This window comes from Lutjanus erythropterus, chromosome 6 (genome assembly GCF_056507025.1).
Source record: "Lutjanus erythropterus isolate fLutEry1 chromosome 6, fLutEry1.hap2, whole genome shotgun sequence".
Lineage (NCBI taxonomy): Eukaryota > Metazoa > Chordata > Actinopteri > Lutjaniformes > Lutjanidae > Lutjanus > Lutjanus erythropterus.
In genome coordinates this window covers 33,747,746-33,774,917 of record NC_139322.1, presented here as the reverse complement: position 1 = coordinate 33,774,917, position 27,172 = coordinate 33,747,746, and the positions used below count along the sequence as shown (strand labels likewise).

Genomic DNA, 27,172 nt, shown 5'->3' with positions numbered 1-27,172 from the left:
CAAGCTCAACAGTAACATCTTTATTTGGGTGCAACTGTGAAGCTAAGAGATACAGTTGTTGTTTTTGCTAGAATATTGGCTCTGTGGAATTTTGGTCTGCTGGTTTGTCATCCATTACAATCCAGATTGACCAAATTAGATGAATTGGCCTGATAGGGTACAGATTTTCATGTCACTCTCAGGAAGAATTGTAATAACTTTTGTAATCCCTTTTCTTCTATTATGTCCAAATTAGAATTTGTCCAATACTTCAGCTTTATGACCAAAAGCAGCACAAAAGTTTGGCATTTTCTACCGGACCAGAACACCTCTGCAAGGTGGCAGCTGTAGAGACGCATCTGAAAAGAATATTTGGATGTAACCCTTCTGTAAACACTTGCATTTTGATTAGTAACTGTTGTATGTTGATTACATATTTTTTCTCAGTAACTCCCCAACGCTGCTAGTAGGTAAGCCTTGTTTTAGCCTAGCAGTTGTTAATGACTGGTCGCCCCAACTGGACAGTTAAAAGAAGTGAGGAGTCAGCAGCTGGTCAAGGTTATATAAAGGTTTTTCAACTGTGAATCACCACAACCATTTCAGGTCCTTGACCATACAGTCATAAATGTGTACAAGAAATTTTAGTCTGATGGATTTAGTTGTAGGAGAAATTAGGTGCCGAAAATCTGCCTGTTGTTTACGCAGACACACACCACACGCACTAATCATGTAAGGCTAATATAATATTTTCCTCCATTTTATACTCCCTCTCTGTCCCCTAAAAGGTCAGCACAGTTGAGATCATCTGCATTTTTTTCACTTTACCAACGTTGATTGCTGATTGCTGTAATTCCATTGCAATTAAATTAACTGGGGCTGAAATTTTCCTGTTATAAAACCTGGTGTGTCTAGTGGTCCTCACACCATCAGTGAAAGTGAGGTAAACCTGATAGGAACACCTTATGTCAAAAACAAAAAACATGAGCAATCAAGTAATGGGCTTCACCCACTTGTGTCCACTGTCAGGTGAGATCACTGTACATGACGGGTATCTGCGTTCAATCCAACCAGCAGACTTGGAGCTGACATATCTGGCCATGAACAAGCTCATACAGACAGCAGACACTCAGTGTAATGATGCTGACAGCGGAAGGCTGCTTTACAATGTCTTTTCCCATATTAATGGAAGCTTAAAGTACCAGAGGAAACAGTGGCAGAGTTGGACAGACATGGCTGAGTTGGCTGAATGACAGCAGAAATGGAAGGGATTTGAATTTGGTTTTTAAAGACATCTTTAATTGCAGTAGGAAGTTGGTTCTAGTGGAGAGGAGCTGGATCCCAATCCAGCATCAGTATCAGGTCCCATTACTGACGTAAGGCATTTATGGGATAATGGACTTGATTCGCAGATCTACATTTCAATTTAAAATTCCACAACACCACATGCTTTCTATTTGTAAATACTACGCTACGCAGTGCAAAGTGAGAAATATATAATGTGTCTAATGTCTATTTTGCATGTAGTACAGTATAGAAAAAGAATCGCATATAGACATTAACAAAAAGTAACATTTGTGTTTTGGAACATAAATTAAAAACTTGAACTCAGCAATGCATCATGGAAGATGATGCAAATGAGGGCCATCTCTCAGCTGTCTGCTGCAAATGTAAATGCCACGAACCAGAGTACTATAGCACCCCAAAATGGTTGAAGGACACCATTACACAAGCTACATTATACAAACCAAACAAGCTTTCTAGATGAGAAAAAACTGACTGCATATGCATCAACATCAACTGACACAGAAATTTACAGCACTATACTGATGTTAGTGTTTAGTTACTACTACTATGACTACTGCTACTACAAGTCACAGTGACCTTGTCTTTGACCTTTGTTTCTGAATTCTGAATCACAGAGGTCATTCAGCATACAGTAATGAAATTGCACAAAAGAAATTAGGCTGATTGGTCCAGTAGTACCAGTAGTGTGAGACTTATTCACGCACTCACACATGCACACAGTGATTACATTACATTACAGTGATTGCACTAGTGGGGATAAAAAATGAAAACATTATTTAGAGAATTATGAATGAATCTATATACAAAATGTTTTATGTTTTGCACAAATGCAGATTAACTTCAAAACTAGATGCAAATATAAAGATACAAATTATTTTTGTTAAAGTTAGAGTCAGTGGGATTTGGACTTGTACATAAACGCACCCGGACATCAGAAAACGTTCTGGGTTGGTAAAATGTCCTGAGCACAACAAAATGATGAGAAAAAGTAAGAAAAATCAGGCAGAGGGCAGGATCTCTTCAAATACAGTCACCACCACACACAGCTTGTTGGTAATGAGTGATGATTAAAAGGGATTATGTTTACATGGGTATACACATAGTTTTACATAGAAAATATTGCAGACTATACCTTTAATAAGGTAATATAATATGGCTGTAAAATGACATTGCTTCATCATTTTATCCCTTTAGACACTGTGTGTAATTTTGCCATGACAAGTGTATAAAATTTTGAATTATGGCCAAAATGTGTCTAGTGAGGTCAAGATGACCTTGAATCTAATCAGTTCATCTTTTTGAGTCCAAGTGAATATTTGTAGTAGGTTTGATGAAATTCCCTGAAGTGCTCATAAGAATGGGATGACCTGAACGCAGAATGCCTTCGGACAAAAAAACACAAAGTCCTAAAAATCATTTTAAAAAAGGTTTTTTAAAGGTTGTTACAGAATTCTTAATCACAGAGGTCTCATTCATGTGCACACGCCTGGCAGGGATTATGATAATAATCAAGGAATAAAGAGCTCAGGTATTGGCATCAGCACAGATTCAGATATTGGATAGGAGCAGAAAAACAGTGGATCTGTGCATCTCTAGAGCTGCTGCTGATTTCTTTGTTTCTCAGGACAGTAGGATCTCCTGGAACGATGAAATCTAAATGTCATGGTTGGTCTGTAGGTGGCTGCGTACGTGCAAACAGCAGCCATGCTTAGAGCTAAAATTGATTAAGAAATATCCTTTATTCCTCAACATCACCAACCTCGCCTTGAAGCTGTACAATTATCCGAGTTCACACACATAAAGCTGTCATCGCTTAAACACATGGGCTCAAAACAAAGCTGTTAATTGCCGCCGTAGTCCAACTGTCAGCTGCTGCCGCGGTCAGCACAGGGCCTGAGCTCAGCTGCTGTGTAAGTTATCTCCACCAAATTGGCCACTCTCACTCCCTACATGTTATTCGACACTGCCAAAACACATCCATTCCCCATGATTGTTTTATTGGGGCATAGCAAAATATTACTGAGGCACATGCCCCAGTAAATGGGGCCTTAATGATGCCCCAGAGGTAAACTGACCACCACTTGGTGATCATCATAAAGGCATCACAGCCCACAAAAACAAAATATCAACTACATTATCCCTTTTTTCCATCCTTAACACCCTTTGTGCTGTTCATCTTATTACTGTTGACTGTCAAGTAAATCTGTAGGATGAGTTTGTGCAGTTTTCCTGGTCATCTTTTTATGGGAGGCTGTGTCTTTGGCTGCAAAAAGCACATGGACCTCTGAGATAATGGCTTTTATTAAAGAGGGTAATTGGAGTCAGGATATCCAATCAGTGTGTTGACATTCAGATTCTGGTTACAGCCAGTTTCTTGGCTCTGTTTTAAAAAAAAAATCCACAAAGTTTGGTTACAAAACCTTTTCCTTTTTTAACACCCCAAACATAAATAACTAAGAAATTTATTTTTGAAAAATTCATAACCAATGTCTCTTTCCAAAAATAGTGATCCTGTTATTCAAAATAGTCCACAAACCGTGTTGTGGGCAGTTACATGTAGGAACTAATTTGTTTCTAGTCAAAAAGAAAGTAGTTCCTGCAGATTCTACTGCAGAAAAAATGACCAAAACAACCTAGATAGAGGCCAGAGGAAAAATATGTATTTTTGACTTTGGGGTGAACTCTCCCTTTAATATATAGTCTTGCACCAGTATCACTAAGATATTGCTGAAACAGACTATAGAGAAAAAAAAGTCAAAGATGTTCTATATCACTTGTATTACCTCCTGCCAGTGTGGCCAAATGGCTGGGCAGCTCCAAAACGTATGGAAATGATCTGCCAGCTGTTCTCTGCGTTTCCCCAACATTAGACACATTTTAACTTGATGTTTTGAAATATCTAATCAAAGCCCACCAACAGAATTCTCTCCAAAGGCCTGAACTGCTGGAAGTACAATCTTAGAAATAATCTGAACTAGAAACATTAAGTGTGCTTGTCTCCACAGGAGAACTCTTTTTTGTTCATGGTAGAAACATTTATAAAGGTTTCACTTGGAACCTTTTCAGAGAACTCTACCTAGAGCTTAAAATAAAGGATTATATGTAGAACCATCTGTGAAAGGTTTCACCCAGAACCCCCTTTGAGAGGCTGTACAGATACAATGGTTTTAATGAACAGGAAGCTCTCAAGAAAGATTACAACCAAAATGCTGCTGTTTTCTAAAGAAACTGGTCCAGAAGGCTGCTGAAACAAAATACTGTGGACAACACTTATACATTTTTGATAGAGGGTGCAATATTATGAAAGAAAAACAAACACTACATACTGACTTAACCCAGGCGGGAGAGACACATGGTTTGCTGTCTTGGAGTCTGGACTTATATGACGACTTATGAGTTACGATTTACCCTTATGTGAAGCAGCGGCTGGCTCACAATGACACAGAAAATAAGCGCATCTACATGATAACTTACAATACATTTAAACTGTTAAATAACTTTCCATATCACAGCTTTGATTAAATCACCTGTCTGTTAATCCTACCCACACACAAACAAATAAACACCATAGCACACATCTTTTTTTTTGGTCTGTAAGAAATATAAATTAAGCCTAATACACGTTTTAGACTCTATTGAAAATTAGGGCTGCATTATTGGTTTATCTGTCAATTATTTTCCTGATTAATCAAGTAGTTGTTTGACCCATAAAATGTCATAAAATGGTGGAAAACGTTGATCATTGTTTTCCAAAGCCGTCCTCAGCTAAAAGATGTTCAGTTTACTGTAAGGAAGGAGAGGAGTAAAGAAATCCAAAAATATTTACATTTGAGAAACTGAAATAAGAGACATTGAACATTTCTTTGTTAAAAATGACTCAAAAACAGACAAAACAATTGGCAATTAATTTAACAGTTGAATAATAATTATTGCAGTTCTAATGAAAATACCAGCATGTTGTACACATTCCCATCTATTTAAACAGAAATGCTCAAAACAGAAGTTATTTGTGCAGCCATTCAAAGTGTGTTCATAGACCCATGATCAATTTTGAAAAATTTGAAGCATTTAACTTAGAAATCTGGTTAGCAAAAGTATAAGCAGGGTTTCTCTGGGTTGTTTCCTTGAAATAAATGGGACAAACAGTATATCATTTTGCCTAACAAGATGGAGAAAGCACCTCCTGGCTGTGCTGCCCCGTTGTGGAAAAAGTGTTTAAGATGAATGAATACTGTACAAGCACTTACATAAAGGTCAATAGCCCATATCATAGTGCAGCGTCATTGGAAGTTTTATCCTCTCCTGATCAATATGTGACCAATGCTGAGGCTGCATTTCAGCACCATGGACAGCAACACACCAAAGCTACAGTTTGCTGTGCGTCCCTGACGTCCGTCTTACAGGCAAATACCCACTGCAGGGCCACACCAGGGATCATGGAGATCATTACAGTCAGATGACTCTCTTAACACATTTGTAGTTCAAACTGATTAATATCTAGACTGAGGCTGCTGGCTAATTGCCCCCATTTACAACCAGACTTCCTACTTTGAAGGGAAGTCATCCCTGTACTTCACATTGGTTAGGGCAGTCGATTTGATACAACAGTGGTTAGCTGTGCTGCACAGCAATACAACCTGGAACACAGTTTTGTTTAAAGAAGAGACTCAAGACTAGGAGTCTACCAACATTGAAAAAAAAAAAAAGCTGCAGTGTGTAAATGTGGTTGTGGACTCCTGCTGTGCTGTTGCACTGATTGTAAATATGGTTAATGACAAATGAAACAACTTCCCAGCAAAAGCTATGACTGGTAAAATCTATGGTAACAGTAAAACTAAAGTAGCTACAGAGGGAGACTATGATCAGTTGGCCTTTTTTTAAAGCTCCTCAAACCATGGATAAATTGCACACAGGATACCAGACACAAAGATCGCACTTATTAAGTCCAATAAGAATCACTCTCCTAGGGCACACACCTAAATCATTTACTAGCTTCTAAGTTCATGATAAGTGGCGCACTGAATATGTGTGGTGATGTGGCCCCACCTAGACTTTATACTGAAATTGACATCACAGATTTTTAAATCACTTTTCACGGCTATAGGAAAGTGTTACAAATATAAAACCCCCATGGATCAAAATTTTATAACAGAAAGAGTCATAATTAACAGTTTTACAGATCTCACTTTTATAACAGTGGCTTATAAAACAAATGCCTTTTGGGCCACAGGGGAGTTTTTTGCTGCAATACTACAAGTGGCCACTGGGAAAAAATGGCAGCAAGGCTGAGTGAGGCTTTATACATGAATGGATTGAACACTCAAAAACTCTCATCAGATTCAGATTGTTGTTCAGATGTTGACAAATCCTGATTTGTGACCAGATTTTTAGTCCAGCCTACTTCAAAGTAGTGAGAAGAGCACAGAGAACAGAAGAAAAATAAAAATCTCCAGTGTGAAAGAACTAAGATTGTTATAAATTTTGCAGAAAATAGTGTTCTCATGTAAGATTGAACTGGTCATAGAAATAACAGATTGAGAAATTGATTTTTCAGGGCCTTTAAGCAAAACAAAAGAAGAAACAGACTGTCCAACCCTTTATTGTATTTTCTTCTTACATTTTTCGTTTTACTTCAAATTTTCATTTATTTTTACTTCATGAAATGTCATCAGAATGAATTAAATCGATTATTAATACAATCCATGTCATACATGACACTATGGGAGGCAGGTATTCAGCCGCCACTTTGTTTAACTAATGTTGGAGCACCTCCATGTGTGCGTGGCTTTTTTTTATCCGTTTATTTACTCAACAATAATAAAACATAATAATAATAATATGTAAGTTTCATAAACGCAATTACTCACTAAAAAATTAAATGTCGTAAAGTTTAAGGTCGCTGAATGTGTTTTTAATATCCCTCCTCCTCATAACTGATATTCCCCAATGCAAGCCGCGGCACTTCCCATTTGGGAGACGTGTCCCTCCGCCGCATGTAGAGCCGACTGAAGTGAAGCAGAGCCTCAGTCAGTCTGCTGGCATAGCGGGAGGCTGCAGCGAGCCACTTCTTCGTTTCTTTATTTCTCGCAGGTATCTCACTGCCTTCCTCTCCAGAACGAATCACCTGGATTAAAAAAAAAAACAAACAAAAACAAAACAAAGAAAAGAGAGAAGAAAAGCAATATTTTCCCGACGTGCACTCCACCCGATGTGAAGAAGACAGAGAGGAGGAAAGGAGCGCAGATAAAACAGAAGAGAAATGGGAGCGTTCAGGGTGCTGCTGGGGAGTTTACATTACATGGGACTCTACATGCAACTTAGTGTCTCCGCAAGGCAAGCTGGACACGGCGACATGGAGAACCACATCTCCGGAAACGGTAGGTGTGAGACTCCTCTAATTCAGTTTCTTGTTTTTAATGAGAGGACACCTTAAAAAAAAGAGACAGGGCTGTTGGGACTGAAGAGGACGACATAGGTGATGCCATCTGCTCACATGCAGAGGATGAATTAAACAAAGAGCAGCACACAGGCTGAGAGGAGGATGATGCTGATGATATGACAACTGAAGCAAACGTGTGTTTTCTCTGGTTGTGTGTGAGTGACCGAAGAGCTGCTGGTCTGACATTCAGTGGAAAAGAGTTTGTGTGTGTGCAGTGAACACATCAACCTGTCATTCAGTCAGTGTCCATCCGTCATATTAGACCAATAAGGTTTGTGGCATGGCGCGGGAAATATATTGATATGATATCAATATCATGATGTGAGACTAGGAATTGATTTATATCGACTTTGGATATCGTTAAATCGTGATATGTCGTAAGCGTTGCCTTTTTCTGGTGTTATAGGCTGCATTACATTAAAGTGATCTAAATTTCTAAACTTAACAGACTTTTCTAGTAGTTCAATTATTTGTATTTATATCCACATTACTGATGATTATTTATCAAAAATCTCAAATAAGCAAGTTATCCCAATATATATCAATGAATATTGATATCAAGGTATTTGGTTAAAAAAAATCGTGTAGCTACTGTTAGGTAGTTCAGTCAACAGCATTAGAGCTACAACAATTAATTTAGAACAATTAACTGAATATCTTTGATTTGGGGCAAAATGAGACACTTGAAGATGTCATAATGGGCTTTGTGTTCACCATTTTCTGACAATTTATACACCAAACAACTCATCGATTCATCAGGAAAATGATCATTAGTTCCAGCGCTACATTGTATCCACCTGATTGATGATTATTCATTATACAATTTCAAAAAAGCACCAATAGTTATCCCTATGTGTATCAATAACTAATGATAACGAGGTATTTGGTCAAAAATATTGTGATTTAGCCCATATCACCCAGCCTTACTTTATATAGCTATTGTTTGGTAATTTAATCATCAGGAATGCATCATATTCTGCAATATCATCACGTTTGGGCTATTAGATGATTTACAGTATTATTATTTTAGTTAAACTGTATTTTGAGATATAAAAATATTGAGATATTATTTATAAACCATGTTGCCCAGCCCTAGCTTGTGTTCTTATTTATATTTGTCTGTTCAGACATCTGCAGTTCTGCCTCTGTAAAGGCCGAATGCTCCTGTGGTAGCCCTTTCTAAGGAGTGTTTGATATAATTGGTGGTGTAACCATGTGTGTGTGTGTGTGTGTGTGTGTGTGTGTGTGTGTGTGTGTGTATGGTGAGCCTGTGCTCATGACTGACAGGATTTGTTGTCTCTGAGAGCTGCAGCTCCTCACTGGCCCTCCTCTTCCTCCTGATCAGTGGGTGATTCATCCAGATGGAGCAGAGGTGGTGTCAGCTGATATATGCAAGTTAATATCCTCTTTAAGCGTCCCCGTGAAATCCATACTGAACAGCCTCTCCTCAGGCTTGCATCCCTCTCCTTCTCTCTCATCAGGAGCTTCCCTAAATGGCCTCCAGTGTTTACACTTTGTTACGTCATACACAGTCACACACACATATGCACACGCACACACAGTGTGTCACGGCCCTCTGGTTTGTTTCAGGAACTTTGGCTCAGCCTGCCAATCTCCACAGGTGTCACACTGAGCTGGCAGCACTGTGTTTGTGTGGGCTGAAAATTTAAGTAAGGATGAAAAGATGGAGAATGAGTGGAGGTGATAGCCAGCAAGTGCCCTTGAGGAGTGTTGCAATAGATTGACTTTACTCACTTCTGCCTAGTCAAATAATTTTTAACTATATAGTCCTTTATCACAGATCGCAATTTGCCTCAAGGGGCTTTACAGTCTCTAGATGTACTCTAAGATCAGATGCTTCCCAACAGCTTAACCTGTCTCCCACAAAACCCACTCAGTTTGCCCCCCACACACTGAGCTGCACCAGGGCTGCACGATATGTTAAAATAAATCATGTTGCAATTATTTTGACAGATATTTAGTTTTGTCATTTAGCTGGAATGATCATTGTTGTATCACAGTTTTCAAAGTCATGATGATGTGACATTTGTTGGGGTCTACACCATCTGGAGAACATGATTTGTAGGCCAGGGCATCTGTGCAGCACTTAAGTACTTCATTATAATGCTGTTTTGTCATGCATTTTACCTTTATTTGAAAAAAAAAAATGCAACTTCTGCGATTTGGATATGGCACTTGGCCATATTAACATTAAAACTACACTGAAACTAATTAAAACTACAGCTGTATCACTTCAAATCTCAAAGCAGTGCTACAGCGCAGATGAGAGTCCTGTTCCCTTTAATTGAGACACTAATTTGCACAAATACAATTATCTTGTCAGGTATGATCATGTCTGCACCCACACAAAGTGATTAAGTGAAACTTGAGAAGAGTGGGTTGAGTTATGCACTTTATATGTGAGTGTATTATCTACCAAAATCAGAAACCTTAGATCACAAAAAATAAGAAAAAACTTAAAGGACTAGTTCACTATCTCAGGAAATACACTCATTCACTGTCTTGCAGAGAATAAGCCTGATTCCACTCCCATATCTGTCTGTTAAATATGAAGCTACAGCCGGGACACTGTTAGCTTAGGTTAGAACAAAGACTAGAGGCAGAGGGTAAATGCAAGTCTCTGTCTAAATGTAAAAAAAATGCCCACAGCACCTCTAAAGCTCACTAATTAACACATTATATCATTTTTATTAAATTGTTCTAAGGGGACTATTTCTTGAGCTGTCCCCGGTTGGATGTCCTGATTAAGTTTGTTTGGCCCTGATCCCGATCTGAGCCCCTTAATATTCTGTCTCTGGTGATACTAAGTCTGATCTGATCTCGATTCAAAACTATAAAGTTGATAAGCTTAAATTATGGGAGTGATATAAGTAAAAGTTTAACTGGGAGAAGGTCTAAAATCTACATGACACAGTCCGATCAAAGATTGAGACAACAGATAAGTCATCGATTGGATTTTATTTTTGGATTGGCTTTATTTTAGCTGATCCTGTAGCTCTCAGCATTATTGCAATGCTAAGCTAAATGGCTCTAGTTGCATTGTAATAGACAAATAAAGCTGTACAGACCCTCTCATCTAAGGTGCAGTGGTATATCTTTGTATGAAAATTGACAGCTGTCATACCTGGTACCTGGCTTATCTATAGTATTGAATTTTACTGTATTAAATATTTCAAGTTTATATTGAACTTTATGTCCGTCAGAACATTTTGTGAAATTATAAGTCTGTTCAACCAAAAAATAATTTACTGTTTTAGTAATAATAATAATAATGATGATAATGACAATAATAAAACACTTATCCTGCATGAAAATCTCATACCATTACAACCCTGTTCTCCAGTTCTTGGCAAGAAAGCAAACAAGCGTAGTTCTCAAAATGTCAAACTGTTCCTTTAAGCGAAGCTCGACTTACTTGTGTTTTCCCCTGTGTTATCTACAGTCTTCCAGTTTGCTCAGCTGTCATGGAGATGGCTAAGTTATCATAATGCGACCTTAGTATGGAAGTTTGGTCACAGCTGGTCATATAGTCAGGGGTTGTCACCTCTGTCTCTGTGCAAATCTGGTGTCTGTCATTAGATGCGTGTGCTCCTTGATCTTTCTCTGGCCGTTCTCTGACTCCTGCTCGATGATCTTTGACTTCCTCCTGTTCGAGTACTGCGATCAGTTTTATTCTGGTCTTTCCAGCGCTTCTTCAGTCTCTTGTCATCTCTCCCATTTTATGTGTGGCGTGTTCCTCACAGCTGTCACATGTGCTGTCATATATGACTCCAGTCCTTCTCTCTTGAGGGCTCCTGTCTTTAGGTTTTACCGGCAGAGATCTTGTTGAATTGGTTTGTGGTCATTGTGAGTTGAAACCTCTGGTTAGATGCTCTGACAGCTCGGTTATGTAAGGGAGTCCCACTGGGACGTCTCTGGCGGTCTCTCTTAATTTAGCACTGTCCTATTCTGGTCTTATCTCATCAAACATAAATAACATATTATCATATCTTTGTTCTTTATAAATCATCCATTAAATCTTTTGTCTCTGGTGTCGTGTTGAAAGATTTCTCTGTATTAAAGTTTAAAATATTTTATGTTTCTCGTTTTGTCTCCATTTGGTGCAATATGAGTAATATCTAATGGCAGGCTGGTGCATCCATAACGTAACGCATCTGAATCTGTTTTCAAACTGAATAATGTGCTTGTGGGATATTTTGCAACAGAGGGTGTGTGGGATTTTTATGGAAATGAGGGTGTGCAGATACATTTGTTTTTGTTTTGTCCTGAGGGTAGAAAGAAAGAAAAGAGGAAGACAACAAGAGATTTTAAACTCTTGCAGATGCAAATGCATGAACAGTTTCATGTACCGTAATTCCTAATTGAGATATTAAGTGGCCCTGCAGTGTAATAAGTCGTGAAACATTGAGAATACAGTGCATAATCCTGAAGTATAGAGTTAAAGGGATAGTTCAGATGATTTGAAACATGGTTGTCTGTATGAATTACAGTTGATGTTGGTCAACACGCCCCCAGTTTGAAGATGCAGAGAGGAGATCCAGCATGGAAGCTAAGCTATGTACTGCTGTGGACTAATTTAAGTCATATAAATAAATCAATATGAGTTTGATTGTACGCTCTATTTAGAGTATTTTTACAGCCATTTCTGATGGGAAACTACCATTATATGTCACTATCACTCCTTTTTCACTCAGACAGACTGCATTGGCAAAATCAGTCACTTTAGGTCCCAGAATATGGGAGTTAGTGGTGTACTACTGCCTCAATCTGTTTGCTTGTTTGTGTTATTGTGTGACTCTAATGATTTAAAAGTTAGTTTAGAATCATCAAAGTCCCACAGGTTTAAAAATAAATTAACTTTTGAGGAAGCGGCCGACCATCAACTCTCGTCTTCTGTGAGATGAAATTACAGATTTTGCTGATGGAGTTTGGTTAAAAGAGAAAGAGAGGGATATCTGGCTTCTATAAGGGCGGTTTAAATGCTGTCTAAAGTGGTGAAAAAATTTCAAAAATATAGCACACACAGATATTTATTTTTTAATATATGGAAAAAGTGCATTTGCTGCTGAGCCTATCCACAGTAGTTAATTGCTGAGCTTTTGTGTTAGTACTCCTCTTTGCTTCTCCAACCTGGGAGCATTCAGACCACCATCTACGTGATACACTGACTATGGATACCTCTTATAATCCCACATCAAATAATCAGAATTATCCGTTTAAGTCTGTTAGGATGAACAGATGAATTGCAGTGGAATGATTTGCAGGGTGGGAGTAATGAGAGTTCAGGGATGTAGATGAGGATAAAAACCCACCTGAACTTATTTTATCACCTTCATATTTGCAGAATAAATTTGACCACTTGTTTTAAATGGACATCCATAGTTATTAGGTGAATTCACAGCGCCGGCTGCTACACCACAGTGAGTGTTATCAAATGAATAGCAAGAGGAAAGTGATGGAGAAGGCTTCATTTGCTTTTCTGAGAATATACTGTAAGTTTGGCTTGTATTAGTGGTTTCTGGGCCCCATGGGCGTCATAATTCATCCTCTTTTTTTTCTTCTCTGGCAGTCCACCAGCTGCAAAAGAGAACAGCGAGGAAAAAGAAAGGGATGTAAGAGAAATGGAAGAAAAACTGTTTGGATTTGCTCAATTTTCATAATGCTCTGGTCTACATCTGCACAGACGCTGCTTTACTCATTGATACTTTTCAATTAACTCCTAATTAGGGCATGGTTATCCAGCGAAGCGATTATTCCAGCCAATCAATTGCTTTAATTAATCAGTGAAGGGTAAATGAGCCGTTGGGCCAATAAGATGCTAAAACTTTACAAAGGAAAACAGATTGTAATGAGACAACAGAAGCAGCAATGCTAACAGACATTTGCAGAACAGGTTTTTCTTCCCATTTCAGCCATTTATCAACTTCCATCACACGCCAAACAACGTGCATCACTGTTCAGCATGAATCTGAATTAAAAGAACAAGGTGGAAGACCTTATGGCTGAAAAGTTACTCAATACTGACAACTCCAAGACACTAAAGTGATAAAAGTTATCACTGTTGTTTTATCACCCAGGCGTTCGTGAAAATCTTTAGCTTGAATTTGAATTAAAACAAATTTTTCATTTAAAGGAGCAGTATGTAACAAAACCCCCCAAAATTAATACAGTAGTCCAAATAGCAATCCTTTTTAATATATGATCTATGGTTGAAGCAAGTTGTTTTCCCCCGCATCCTCTCTCCCCATACTCAAGGAAGCTCAGGCAGGCTGCAAGAACACTTTGTAATTTGACGATAAAGTGATGATGAGTCCTCCACTGTGAGTTTATAACTGTCAGTTGTTTGTCAATGTAAAGTTAAGCCTGGAGTCAGAGTTCAGTGACTGCCTGCTTTCTGCCTGCCAGACTCCACTAACATATTGCTCAATTTAACTGTTACAAACATCTACTCATAAAGAGACACTCATTCAGCAAACATTCAGCATAAATTTGAACTCTAATTAACGTGAAACAGGCAAAAAATAGCACAAATTACTGGCCAGAATAGAAATTTCGAAGGAGGACACTGTGGCTGTAGTGTTGTTGAAGCCGGTGTTACAGTTTCGCATGCTTCAATTTACGTTTGTTCGATGCTACAATTTAAGGCAGTGAATACATCACAGATTTCTCATTTAGTATGAGGTGACCAAACTGTATTTTCGGCTCTGACTGAATTGAAGAGGACATCTGTGCTTGAGAGCCTTCACTCAGGACCGGTCTTATATTTTCACCCTGCTCTGACCTCCATCACCAGAGAAACCAGCCCCATTCTTTGCTGCCATTATCAGATTGGATTTGAACCATTTTTCCCAATTCAACAGGTGAATCATTTGCCATTCAGTGAAGACAGAATCCTTTATTGCTGCTGCAGCACCTTTAAAAGGCTTCAGGCATGGCTGCTCCTTACACTATGACAGTATGTGAGAGGAATATACTGGATGGATGGATGGATGGATGGATGGATGAGTAAAAACCCGGGTCTGGCACAGATGCAATCACAGCCTGCGATGGCTAAGCCTCCTTTTACAACCCCCTATTTTTTTACCGTCTTAAATGCCATTTTCTAATCATGGGTGTGTGTTGTGGGGAAAATAGGAGCAAGCAAACTGGAGCACCGAGGCAATGACATCACACTACTGTTAGACTATTAAAGATTTAACAGTAGCCAATGCAGTATCACTGGCAAACATTCAGCAGCAGCTTGTGGGGTTTACTCGTGTCTTCTGCAGAATCAGACACCAAATGTCCCCGTCTGCTCCTCGCCTCCCACTCACTCACAGCTCAGTGCTGATGGGAGTGTATTGACATGACAGTGGGGCTCCATACATCATCACAGCAGTGCGTATAGAAGATCAGCTGTCATGAAAAAAAGCCAAAATGAGATGGTGATTTTGCGATCTTCATTACTGTTACAAGTATATAGGTCTACACTGTATTTAGATCAGATACTATGGGCACAGATCCAAGATGCAGTGGATAAACACAGCATAGCAGTATGGGATTTCTCTAAAATAATAACATGAGCAGCTGCTTCATTGCATCAGAGAGATTCTGTAACAGTTTTCAATTTCAAACGTGAACCTATGTGTCAGTTCTCTGTAGTGGTTAAGACAATACACTATACTATGTACTGTATAACGTCACTTATTCTTCATGAAGGCAACACAGTGCAATAACAATCCAAGGCAACACAGGTCTTAATCAGGGTCATAAAAACTTACTTAGACAGTAACAAATAAGATTTAATTTTGAAGGTACAATGACCCCATTTCAGATTTTATTCAGTGTCTGGTTGGGTTAAAAAACTCCCCTCTATCAGGAAGGTCACTGTGCCCAGTCAAGAAATGAATGATTCATTTCCATTTTTTTTAAAAAATGTTCCCATGTTTTTTGTGCAGAAAACTAAAGCTGAAATCAATTTTAACTTTATTTTTCTTAAAAGATGACTCAAAACAATTGCTCGATTCATCAAAATAGATTCAGATTAATTTAATAGTTGATTAATAATAGATTAATCAGTGCAGCTCTAACTGTTTTATGTTCATTGTTTAGCTGTTCCTTCATTTAAAGACAAAAAAATGGCGAAATTTCCACCCACTGAAGCATTTTTTAAATAGAGGTCATGTGAATGAATTAGCAGCTGTGTTTGTGCTGTGCATGATAGAATATCGTTCTTTATTTTCAAATTTAATCCTACTAATAATCCCCATTTCACTAAATGTGTCTGTAACCTGATTGCATCTTTTTATTTGTAACTGTAATGGAATACAATTACCTTATATCCGGTTACATGTAACCCTTTACTCCCCAAGCCTGACCTTAACCAATAATAACCACACTGTAACTCCCATAACTTTTCATAATGTACATTTTAATATGTTAGAGAAATAAAAGCATAGTATGAATAATAAAGTTCCTGGTGACTGTCATGCTAACTGTGACGCTTCAATAATGTTATACGATGTTAATGTTATCAGTAACATCCGTGAATTTATGACAAGTCAAAATGGCATCTGTGAAAAAGACTTATGAATCTTATTTTGAGATTATTGGTGAACGTTTCACCGCTTCTCACCAGCAGCCAGCCGACCTGACTAGCCTCCTGTAGCTAATATAACTTACAGGAAAATAAAGGAGGTTATTGCTCTTTTGCCCGCTGCTAATCTGATAAATGTTCAGTTTAAAGTCTTCTCCTTCAAAATGTCAACATCAGTCTTGCTGGTAGTTTCTCACTGCCAGTTTTACAGTTTTTAATAAAAATCTGTTGATGTATGCAGTAATTAGGCAATTACTGACGAGCAATGTTGATAAATATTTAGTTGTTGAAGTAGTTTCTTAAGCAAAAATACCATCTTTTCATTGTAAGTTGAATATCTTTAGGTTTTGGATTGCTGTTCATACAAAACAAACAATTCAAACATATTGTCTCGGGTTCTGGAAAACTTTGTCAGCATTTTTTCCTATTTTCTGACAGTTTAGAGTCTAGAGTATTCTATGCAAAGTCAATCACCCAGTTTGCCAGGATATTCTCTCCAAGATGTGCTGTTGCCTAAATTTGTTTGTGACTTAAGATACTTGGGGCTCTTTCACACTCTGTCTCTCTGTCTGTCTGCCACTGTCAGTACACACAAAGAGACAGAAAGTGGGAGAAGAAGGAAAGTGTCAGAACAAACAGGAGGAACGGCTGAGGGAGCAGCGGAGAGAGGGACGGGCTGACAGTTTTAAAGCTTGTTGGCGCTCAGCGGTAGGTAGAGTCGATGTATTTAGGTCCTGACCTCAGTATATACTCCTCACTGTGCAGACAAGTGCTGGAGGGGAGCCTGGGATAAACTACAGAGAGGAAAGAAATTATTACTGTAGCTGCTCCTTACCTCCGCACAATGCACAGCTCGGTTGTCTCAGGACTTAAAAATCAATCTTGCACGCGTCTCCCGGCTTTGTCTGCATATCCTTTCATGAGCAAAGTGTACTCAAAGTAATAATCCATGACATTTTCATATTAATGGGTGTTGATTTTGCTGCTCTCCAACAGGGATTCTAGTGATAGTTATTTCTGCTTCATGATGGCTGTTAAATTGCATGGATTGCCACATGACAGTGGGAAGCAAGTACAATTTAGGGGATATCGACAAAAATTGACCCAGGTTCAAATGGTCTGTCCACTTTACAGGAAAAAAATGCTTTCATAGTACATTATGTTAGGCCGTTCAAGGTACATTGTGTAAGATATTGCCAGATTTTTAATTTAAAATGTCTAAAATCAACATTATCAACACATTAACAGTTCTGACTTTATGTCAAGACATCTATGTATTGTATTGCGTCTATGTACTGAAGTGAGCATGCTACTTTCACAAGCTCTCTTAGCTTTTTCAGCTAAATAAATAAAGAAAATAAGCTCACAAAAGAAAATAAGAAACCTATTGTCTGCAATAAACAATACACCCTCTGAACTCTCCTCTTAGAGGGATTTGATTTAAAGTTTGATTCAATTAATTTTTCACTTCAAACCTCTGTTTTGCACTGACCATGACGCCATTGATAGAATGTCGAGTCTTGATTTCTAAAGATCAACAGATCATTGGTTTTGTGCCCTCATATACATGTACCTCATATACATTTTCAAATTCTTCTTTAAAACGATAGCTAATATCAAGTGTGATGTAATAGCTGATAAGCTACGCTATGCCGTTTCTGAAGTGTTGTTTTGTCTTTTCTTCATGCACTGGATGCCGCAAGTAGGTGGGTGTCGGACAATCACCAATTCTGCCTTTCAGTTTGACTCTTGAAATTAATAGCAGTTGATTTTTGATTTAACATTGAACTTGTGACACTCCTACTCTTGTCTGCACCTAGTAGCTACAGACAAAGATAGTTACAGCAGAGAGTATAGTGAGCAAAGAGAGGAGTAAAGACAACATGTTGCTCAAAAACATGCTAAAAGAGAAAGCAAAAAAAATGGAAGATTGGGGGGAAAAAAAAAACACAAACTCCACATGTGAAACACTGGTGCCTCTGTCAAATGAAAGACAAGACTGTGGAGAACAGGAGGCTGCACAGTGGCTGAAATACACAAGCTAACACAGGAACACATGGAGAGGGCTAATGAAATCTAAACCTTGTTGGGTTGATTGGGAAAAGGACCTTATGGAAAGGACAGCCTTGTTGCAGCAATGAACAACAAATATGGAGGACAGAACAGCAGGTTGGAAAGATGAATCACCTTTCTGCTACGCAAAGATACTAAACCACCTGCCAAGTGTTAAGACTTGGAACCATGATCAAGGCCACCGACTGTAAATAAAGATGGATGACGTGTCTCCACTTCCTCCCACTTTACAAAAATGAGGCCAAAATATCCCGGATACAAGAGCTGCCTTCTTGCGCTGGTGCCATCATGTGGAGCCAGAGTCTGTGCAGCAGTGATCAGGGTTGGGAGGGTGGTATTGGAATCCTGCCCATGCAGCTGTCCAACTCAGAAACCAAACTGATCAGAAAAACAAACACTTCAAACAAACATCGGTGTGATAAGAGCTACCTAAAATGACAGAAACTATCTTTGGGAAAAATTTATCTGACGTGTACTTTGACTTTTTAGTTCATCCCATCTGCTAACATGGAGGGGGCGGGATTTATGACCTATACTGCAGCCAGCCACCAGGGGGCAATCCAGATGTTTTGGGTTCACTTTGGGGAGCTGTCATGTTGTCCATCTCTATAACAACGTAAACAACACAACAACATATGGAATATATTCAGTAGGGCTCCAAGTAAAGTAAATTTTCAAAGTATTTAATTGGCTGGTTATTTTCTTGATTGATTGATTAATAGCTGTTTATCTGTAACATGCCAGAAAATGGTGAAATATGTTGATCAGGGTTTCCCAAAGTTCAAGATGACGTCTTCAAATGTCCTCTTTGAGCCTTTTTCTTTTTCTCTTTAAAAAAAATATTCAGACCGAATAATTGATTTTGAAATAGTTGGTGATTAATTTCAGTTAATCAGTTAATAGTTGCATATATTTAGTGTTCCAGAAGGCTCATAAAAAACAACATGGTGGAATCTGTGACTCACTTTGTCCGCTCATATCTTTAACTTAGCGATGTTTTAAACCTCCACATTGACAGGTTGCACCACTTGTTGAATGTTAAACTGAAAGATAACAAAACGCCCCTGAGATGTCTGCTTCCTTGGCTATCATAGAAGCATGGAAATGAGGCAGAATTGTGCAGCAAGGATTGACAATTTACTTGAACCAAGACTGCAAGGTAGAAAAGAAATGTAATCTGGTGTGCGATGTAATTAAAAAGCTCCAGGAAAAAAGAATATCAAGGCACAGTCTCCATCCCCTGCCCAGCTGAAACTATTTTTGGAGTCGGGCACAAAAACATACAACGTTCTGACAGACTGTGCGTCTGTGCTCAAGGAGATGGGGATTCACATATTCAAGAGGACCAGACAGTGAAACTTCACAAAGCCCTGATACTGGAATATTGTCGGAACGAGAAGAGAGGGACGACAGACAGACGCAGACATGCTGACTCTCATCCAAGTGATTTCATCCAAGTAAACTCCATGATGAGCATCTGAACGAGCACAATGAACTGAATATAATGTCTGGTGACTATGAATGCTTGATTTGAACAGGAAGAAACTTAATGTTAGTAGGTTAGTTGCAGGTACATTTAATGCAATTCACACAGAGAACATGCTCTTTGTTCCTTTTCTTTTGTATGTGAAGGTTCTTAATAGATGTTTTTTTTATTACAGTTCTATTTCAGAGAAAATGTACTTGTGATGAATACATGTTATTTCCTATATCACAGTCCAGGAAAACAATAAGTTTACTTCGGTATCATATAATGTTCATGGCTCTAACAACCTAATTACGAGGAAGAAAATATTAAATCAGAACAAGCTACAGCTGCTTTAATATAGAAAAGTCATCTACTGTAATTGAAAAGCAAAATAAAGAGGTTTTAATACAGGTTGGATGAATTTGTTAGTCCATGGCTCCTATTCTATTCTGTTTATTTCTCACATGGCTGTTAAAGATAATAGTGGGAGATATGTTGTGGTTATTGGCTCTATAAGAGAAATGTTTATTTTTGAGTTAAAATGATGATTCGTTCATTAGATATTTAGCAAATGTAACTGCCTGTTGCTGAAAATTTATCAGTAGGAGAGGGTTTTAATACTGTGATCTAGACCCAGTTCCAGGCAGACAGAAAACAACTTCACTGTTCACTCTAATTCTCAATTGAAACATTTTTTTTTTTACATAAAAACATGTTTATGTGCACTGTTAATAACAGAACTGATATATTTTCACTAAAAAAGACACGGCTATATTTGTTTAATGCAAGAAGTCAGAGGGGCAATTCTAACACTGAAAAATAATTCATATTAACAACTGTACTTTACACAAAAACACACCTCAGAGTAATCACATTACTTCTGTACTTTAAAAAATCATATATGGTTCAAATTATTCTTGAATAAACAACTATCCTTGTGGTAACTTTGCTTTAATGAATTGGTACAAGCTAGACACATTAACAAGGTGTTTTCATTAGGCCATGGGACTCAGGGACTATTGTAACACAGTGTTACGACTTACCCTGACCTTGCAGCAGTGATAAAAGCTTGTATGCCAACAGGCAACACCTATATAAGCATAGGATGTTCAAGTTAATTTTTAACCAATGACCTTGAAATAAAATTGATGTAAGTTTAAATTCCCGGCTGTGTAAACCGTTGGACACCAGAAGAACAACACTATACATCCAAAAAGTAACTTTCATACCTCAAAATCAGTTTTTTGTTGAGAACTGAGCATGTGAAGAGCAAATGTCATCACTTTAGCTTGAGCTTAAGTGTGGTACAATTGCGACCTGAAAAAAATTGCCGCTGGTCTCCCCTAAAGTTAGGAAATTAGAGCTGGAACTTAAAAATAATTACACCCATGCAGAGCTGGAAGAAACCATGCAGAAGATGGATGAACTCTTAATACAAGAAACAGAAGGACTCCTTACAGTTCACAAGTCAGAGATACTACAAAATGTTTCTTATGGGCATTTCAGCTACTAAAGGCTGAAACAGGCAGGATTATTTCTAGAATAATTGACTCAGTCTAAGGAAATGAAGGTGCATCCAGAATAGCAACAGCATTTGCAACTCATTATATAGATCTATATGATGATTCAGACTCAGGTCCAACAGAAAGTAATGGATTGAAATTATTTTCAAATGTGAAGCTGCCATCACGAACTGAGGAACAAGCATCTGAAATGATAAAACCCATAACAGGAGGAAATAAGAACTGCTGTGGCAATCATAAACAGACGGGACGCCTGGAGAGTTTTAAAAGTGTCTTGCGGAGGAGATTGCTGCTGCTCTGGCTATAGTTTTTAATTGTGCTGTATCAGCAGGGGGTCCACAAAAACCTGGTCAGAGGCTATCATCTCGTTTTGTTAGAGGAGGGCAAAGATCCCGCTCTGTGTGGAGGGTGCAGACCAGTTTGTTATGCAATGATCAGAAACATTTTGGCACAGAGAATAGAGAAGAACACAGCCATGATGGTTTCTGGTGAATGTCAGTTCAGATATTATCTTAAGAGACACAAACTGTCGAAGAACATGCGTAGGCTGCCATCTAGGATAACTGATGATTGCACTTGACTAAAAAAGGTTGGACAGGTTGTGGTTTGATAGGGGACTATGTGCTATGTTGAGACTAGCCAAAGCCTGTACAATATTGACAAGCTGAGAACAAGCTAAGAACGTGAGAACATACCGGAGAATTTTGGTTTTGTATTAATGAGTTTACTTTTGACAGCTAAAAACTTGATCACAGGGGGATCACAGCAAAGCTTCAACTGAAAACAGAAATATTCATGCGGAGATGGATGGCAAGGACTGGATATCTGTACTCAATGTCTTTAAAGGGACAGTGCACCCCTAAAGAGCTGCAGAGTGCTGGAGATATCGGCCACAGTCGTCTCTGCCTTCTCTCCAATGTAATGGGACTAAATGGTACTCGGCTTGTGGCGCTTCAAGCGCCAAAAAATACATCAGAAAAATTCATAACCAGTGTCCTGAGTGCCATTTATTTATCCAAAACACTTCGACTCACACGAAAATTTTTTTAGATGAATAAAGAGCACCACAAACCAGGAGGGAAATATGTATTTTTGATTTTTTTGTCTTTAAAGTATCGACTGAAATAACCCAGTATCAAGAGGTATTAAAACATCTCCAGTTAGACAATACCTGCATTCAATCCCTTTTATGCCCAGATCTAGAAAATGATGTGTTTTTCTTTCTAATGAGATGGCTTTGAACTACTGTCCTACTGTACTACTGGCAAAATGAGCCCCTTCTGATCATTTCATTCACTGGGTGATGCAAATTAAAGCAGATATTAAGATGTAAAGTGTTGCTGCAATTAGCAATAGGTATTTTCCAAGTGTTATAAGTGTTTGGTTGTAGTTACATTAAAGCGATATTTCACCCAAAAATTAAAATTCACTCAATATCTACTCTCCCCTGTGCTGATGTGAGGATGGGTGAAGATCTCCAGTTCACAAAACACTCCCAGAGCAAATCCAGTACAACTGAAGTGAACTGTGACCAGTTTTAAAATGGAAAAAAAGAACACAAAAAAATCTCAAAATGTCTCAACCCAAACAGACGTCATTTACACCATGTTTTTAGCCTAAATGTCAACTGTAGCCTCTCAGGTTGGATCTGCGTGCACACGCCTGAAGTGTAAGTTGGGCCTTTCTCACTCTGGATTTTGTTCACTACACCACCAGGTTTCCGTTGCTCTCACTCTGTAGTCCGCGGCTGCAGCAAAGAAATGACGTTTGTCTTCTATGTCGAAGTCTTCTGACATTTTCTTCTTTGTTGAAAGTTTTCAAAGTCAACTGTTTGCGTAACAAGTCACTATTTCTGAGCAGATCTCTCTCTGTTGTTTCAGTCACTTCCAGGTAGCATGTAAACACGGGTGTGAAGATATCGTGAGATCTCGTGTATCTCGTGTCGCGCCGCTTGGGCGAGAGCCTGTGTACCAGCTTCAGGTGTGTGCATGTGGATCCAGTCTGAGAGGCTGCAGCTGACATTTAGGCTAAAAACATCGTGTAAATGGCGTCTGTTCTTTTTTTATATTTTAAAACTGGTCACCATTCACTTCAGTGTACTGGATTTGGCTGGATTTGACGTTTTCAGCTGAAGCTCTGGGAGTGTTTTGTGAACTGGAGATCTTCACCCATCCTCACATCAGCACAGAGGTGAGTAGATATTGAGTGACATTTCATTTTTGGGTGAACTATCGCTTTAATGATTTTTTAAAAATAATAATTGACCACCTGTTAAAGGCACTTTGTGTTGAATTTTAATGTGATTATTGCATTTTCTAAATTATTTTGGTGCCATATGTTTTTATTTGTGGGAGTATTTGTAGAGACACGGCTACAGAAACTTTTTGATCCCCCACTCAGGACGCCAAAGTTAAAAATGGCCAATTCTAAACAAAGTGCCTATAATTTATGAATTCCATTATTTTTTTTTTTAAATAGCAATTAAATTGAGGCCTAGTCTTACACCACTCAGTGTGTATGTCCCTAGGTATACACTTTTAATGAACATTGTTGCATCCAAGACTTTAGTTTTCATTGCTTTCACTGGCAGTATTTGGAAAGTGAGCAGACATGTTCTGCTGAATTAAATTCTGAAAGCATTTTAAACTTGGCTGTGTTGCATTAACTTTCCAAGTACCATTGCAAGAAAGTCTAAAAAATTAAACTGTTTTTTAACTTTGCTTTACAAGGTTAATACTGGTGGCATGAAACAGACTTTTTAGCACTAATAGTAGTTGTGCTTCAAGATAGAATCAATAGGATTTGTCTGAGCTGTCCGTGAACTCACCAGAAACATTATTTATTGTTGAGTCTCATTCCCAGGATGTCAAATACCAACGCATCCTGAACGCAGCACATAATGAGAAAATAAGGAAATACAGACAGAGGACAGGGTCTCTGCAGATAGAGACACCAACACCCACTTCTGCTGGGTCATAAGTGATGATTGAAAAGGTTTATGTTTATATGAATCTATATTCTTTTTAGGAAAATGTTGTTTATTATACCGTAAACACAAGAACTACCAGAATTCTATAACTACTAGAATGGCTGGCAGTCATCCTGACCGCTCAGAAATCTTTTGTGTTTTGTTATTGTAATAGAATACGAATGTTAGAATGAAATATACACACATTTAGGAAAAGTCAGAGTCAAAAGTCAGAGTCCTGAGTCATGGGTTTTTAATTCAACAAAGTTATTACCCTGCAAAATTTAAACACAGTCAAAATGACTGCCTTAGTAGTTCTTAGTGTGAAGCAGTGCATTTCTTATTTCCATGCAGAAATAGAAGGAATGGTGGATGGTGTCTCCATCAAGTAAATTTTTTATAAAGGTAGAAAAGATAAATTCTTTTGGGATTTGCAGCTCAGATGAGGCATCCTGTTTAATAGTATACCAGCTCTGCAGTATAGGTCTGCAAATGAATAATACATTTACAGAGAAATAATTGAACAATGTGAAGAATTAATCCATAATCTTCACTCTGGCTGACAGTCGGACTGTCGCCGTGGTCTGCGAGTGGACACCACCGACACAACCAGCTGATTTATCAGTCTAACCCTTAAAAAACAAAACGTGGCAGCAGTACAGGTGTTGCAGTTATTGCTTGACAATGTGGACTCAGACCTTCGGTGTCCTCCATCATTCCAGCCTCCTCCTTCCTCCCCTCGCCTGTCACCCGCTCGTGGTGTTGTGTGTGTAATAAACTCTGAATCCTCTCCTCTCCCTTCCCCCTCGATCAGAACGCTCGCCACAAAATCGGCACAAACAAGCTGCGGGGTCAGCCGGCAGTCAAGGACTCTCCCTCTTCCTTTCTCTATAAGTGCCTTCTGCCGCGCTCGTCCTTCGCTCCCTCACAGAGCACTTCACTGGTGTGTGTGGTTGGTGGTGGTGGTGTGTGTGAGCGGGGACGTACTTTGGAGGAGAAATGATTGCGGGCAGCTTTGAGCATGGCGATCCAAAGCAATACTTTCTCTGAGGTAGCCCTCTATGACTGAAACTCATCTCCGGGACTCATCATCCAACCCGTGTGTGTGTGTGTGTGTGTGTGTGTGTGTGTGTGTGTGTGTGTGTGTGAGGCTTTGTGGATTTTGTGTGAGAGATGATAAAGGCAGCTTTGAGACAGATGATCCAAACCGTCACTCTCTGCATGTGTGTGTTTGTGTCTTTGCATGGATATACACTGCGAGTTGTGTGTGTGTGTTCAAAGAGATGGAGAGGGGATAGAGTACTCCCTGTATTGCACTCAGCATGATGATGTTGGGGGAAGTGCTTGGCTGTGAAGGCTTGTCTGAGAGAGTGTTGCTTATCTTCCATTAGACACATTACTGCCAACGTTGCCATCAAAGTGGAAAGACACACACGCACATGCACACAGACTCTCAGATTTAGAGAGACGCACGCACACGCGCACACAGTTCTCCTGGGGAGGCACTTGGCAGGATTCATCTGTTGGCAGTCTCACTGAGGGAGGAAAGAGGAGGAGGAGGAGGAGGAAGACAGGCGAATAGGGGAACGTGATGTATCCGTGGTCCAGGATCAGTCATTTGCAGCCTGAGAGCTCCTCAGCCTCCAGCAGGCCGACACATTATTTAGTGAAGTATCATTGTTCCCTGGAGAGGCTCTCTGATTTGTGTTCGACTTGTTTTCAGACTATGCAAGACAAGATAAGATGAGATGGAACTTTATTTATCCCAAAGGAAATTGGCGTGCAGCAGGAAATAGTGCACACAATATATAAAAAAATTAAAGGTGATCAATAAGGTGGACACACTGGCCATAATGTAAACAGGTCAGTGGTACATATCATGAAAGTAAACGGAGAAATATGTAAGACCCTAGTGTTCAAAAATGACTACTGCAGTCTTAATAGTGACTTGGAGCAATAAACCGTATATTAAATATACATTCTATGGTTGAAACAAGTTGATCTAACAGTAGATTACCACGACAGGTTGCCTGTGGGCTTCAGAGACACTGAACAGGAGTTCATAATGAGCGCAACTTTCTATGTTGACAATAACGAGCAAGTCCGAGTCCTACATTGTAAGCTAATCAGCTGTTAATGTAAAGCTAAGCCTGTTATTCCAAAAACAAAAGCACACTGCTCTGAAAATACACACACTAGAGCTGGAGTTCAGTGGCTGCCTGCCTTGCTGTGTGCCAGACAACTACCCATTCTAAAATATTATTAATGGTTTATTCCAACTCATTTGGAGTACATTCAGCATTAATCTTAACTCTAATAAAAGTGACAGTATTATATGTGTATTATTAACATATCAGTATTTCATTTTTAAAATACTGGTCAATGGTGCAAAACTTTATCTTTAAGTGATTTTTTTTTTTTAGTTTTGCTCACCATGCCATTCCAGCATCACACATTTTAACTGTGACTCATATTCAGAAAATAGAACAGTTTTTAGTTTTTAGTGGATGGTGCTATATATACAGTAGTGAATACCAAAGGCAAGTCCTGGTACATGTATGGCAGTTTGACATCCCATGATGCCTCAGCTCCCTGGAGGGGATCTAAGAAATGTAAATTAATCATGGAACAAAGAAAGCCACTATTGCATATTTGTTGCATTTTAAAAGAATCAAGCTCAAACTACAAAACGCTGCCTTAGTGGTTTTTAATCACATTTAATGCAGCAATGCAATTACAGGGCTGCCTCGTCAGTCCATTGCAGTGAATTTATAATTCACATACTGCTGAGACTTAAAATGATGAAAATAATCATCCACGC

The 27,172-nt window shown here is 38.7% G+C and overlaps 1 protein-coding gene across 1 annotated transcript in view; it reads left to right on the top strand.

Annotated features, from left to right (window-relative positions):
- Positions 1–7,329: 7,329 nt before the first annotated feature.
- vstm2la (V-set and transmembrane domain containing 2 like a) overlaps positions 7,330–27,172 on the top strand; it is an 84,948-nt gene continuing 65,105 nt past the window's right edge. The window contains exon 1 of the mRNA XM_084721749.1: positions 7,330–7,661. Within this exon, the coding sequence (XP_084577875.1) occupies positions 7,544–7,661 (118 nt within the window). The 5' untranslated portion in view covers positions 7,330–7,543. The remainder of the gene's footprint in view (positions 7,662–27,172) is intronic.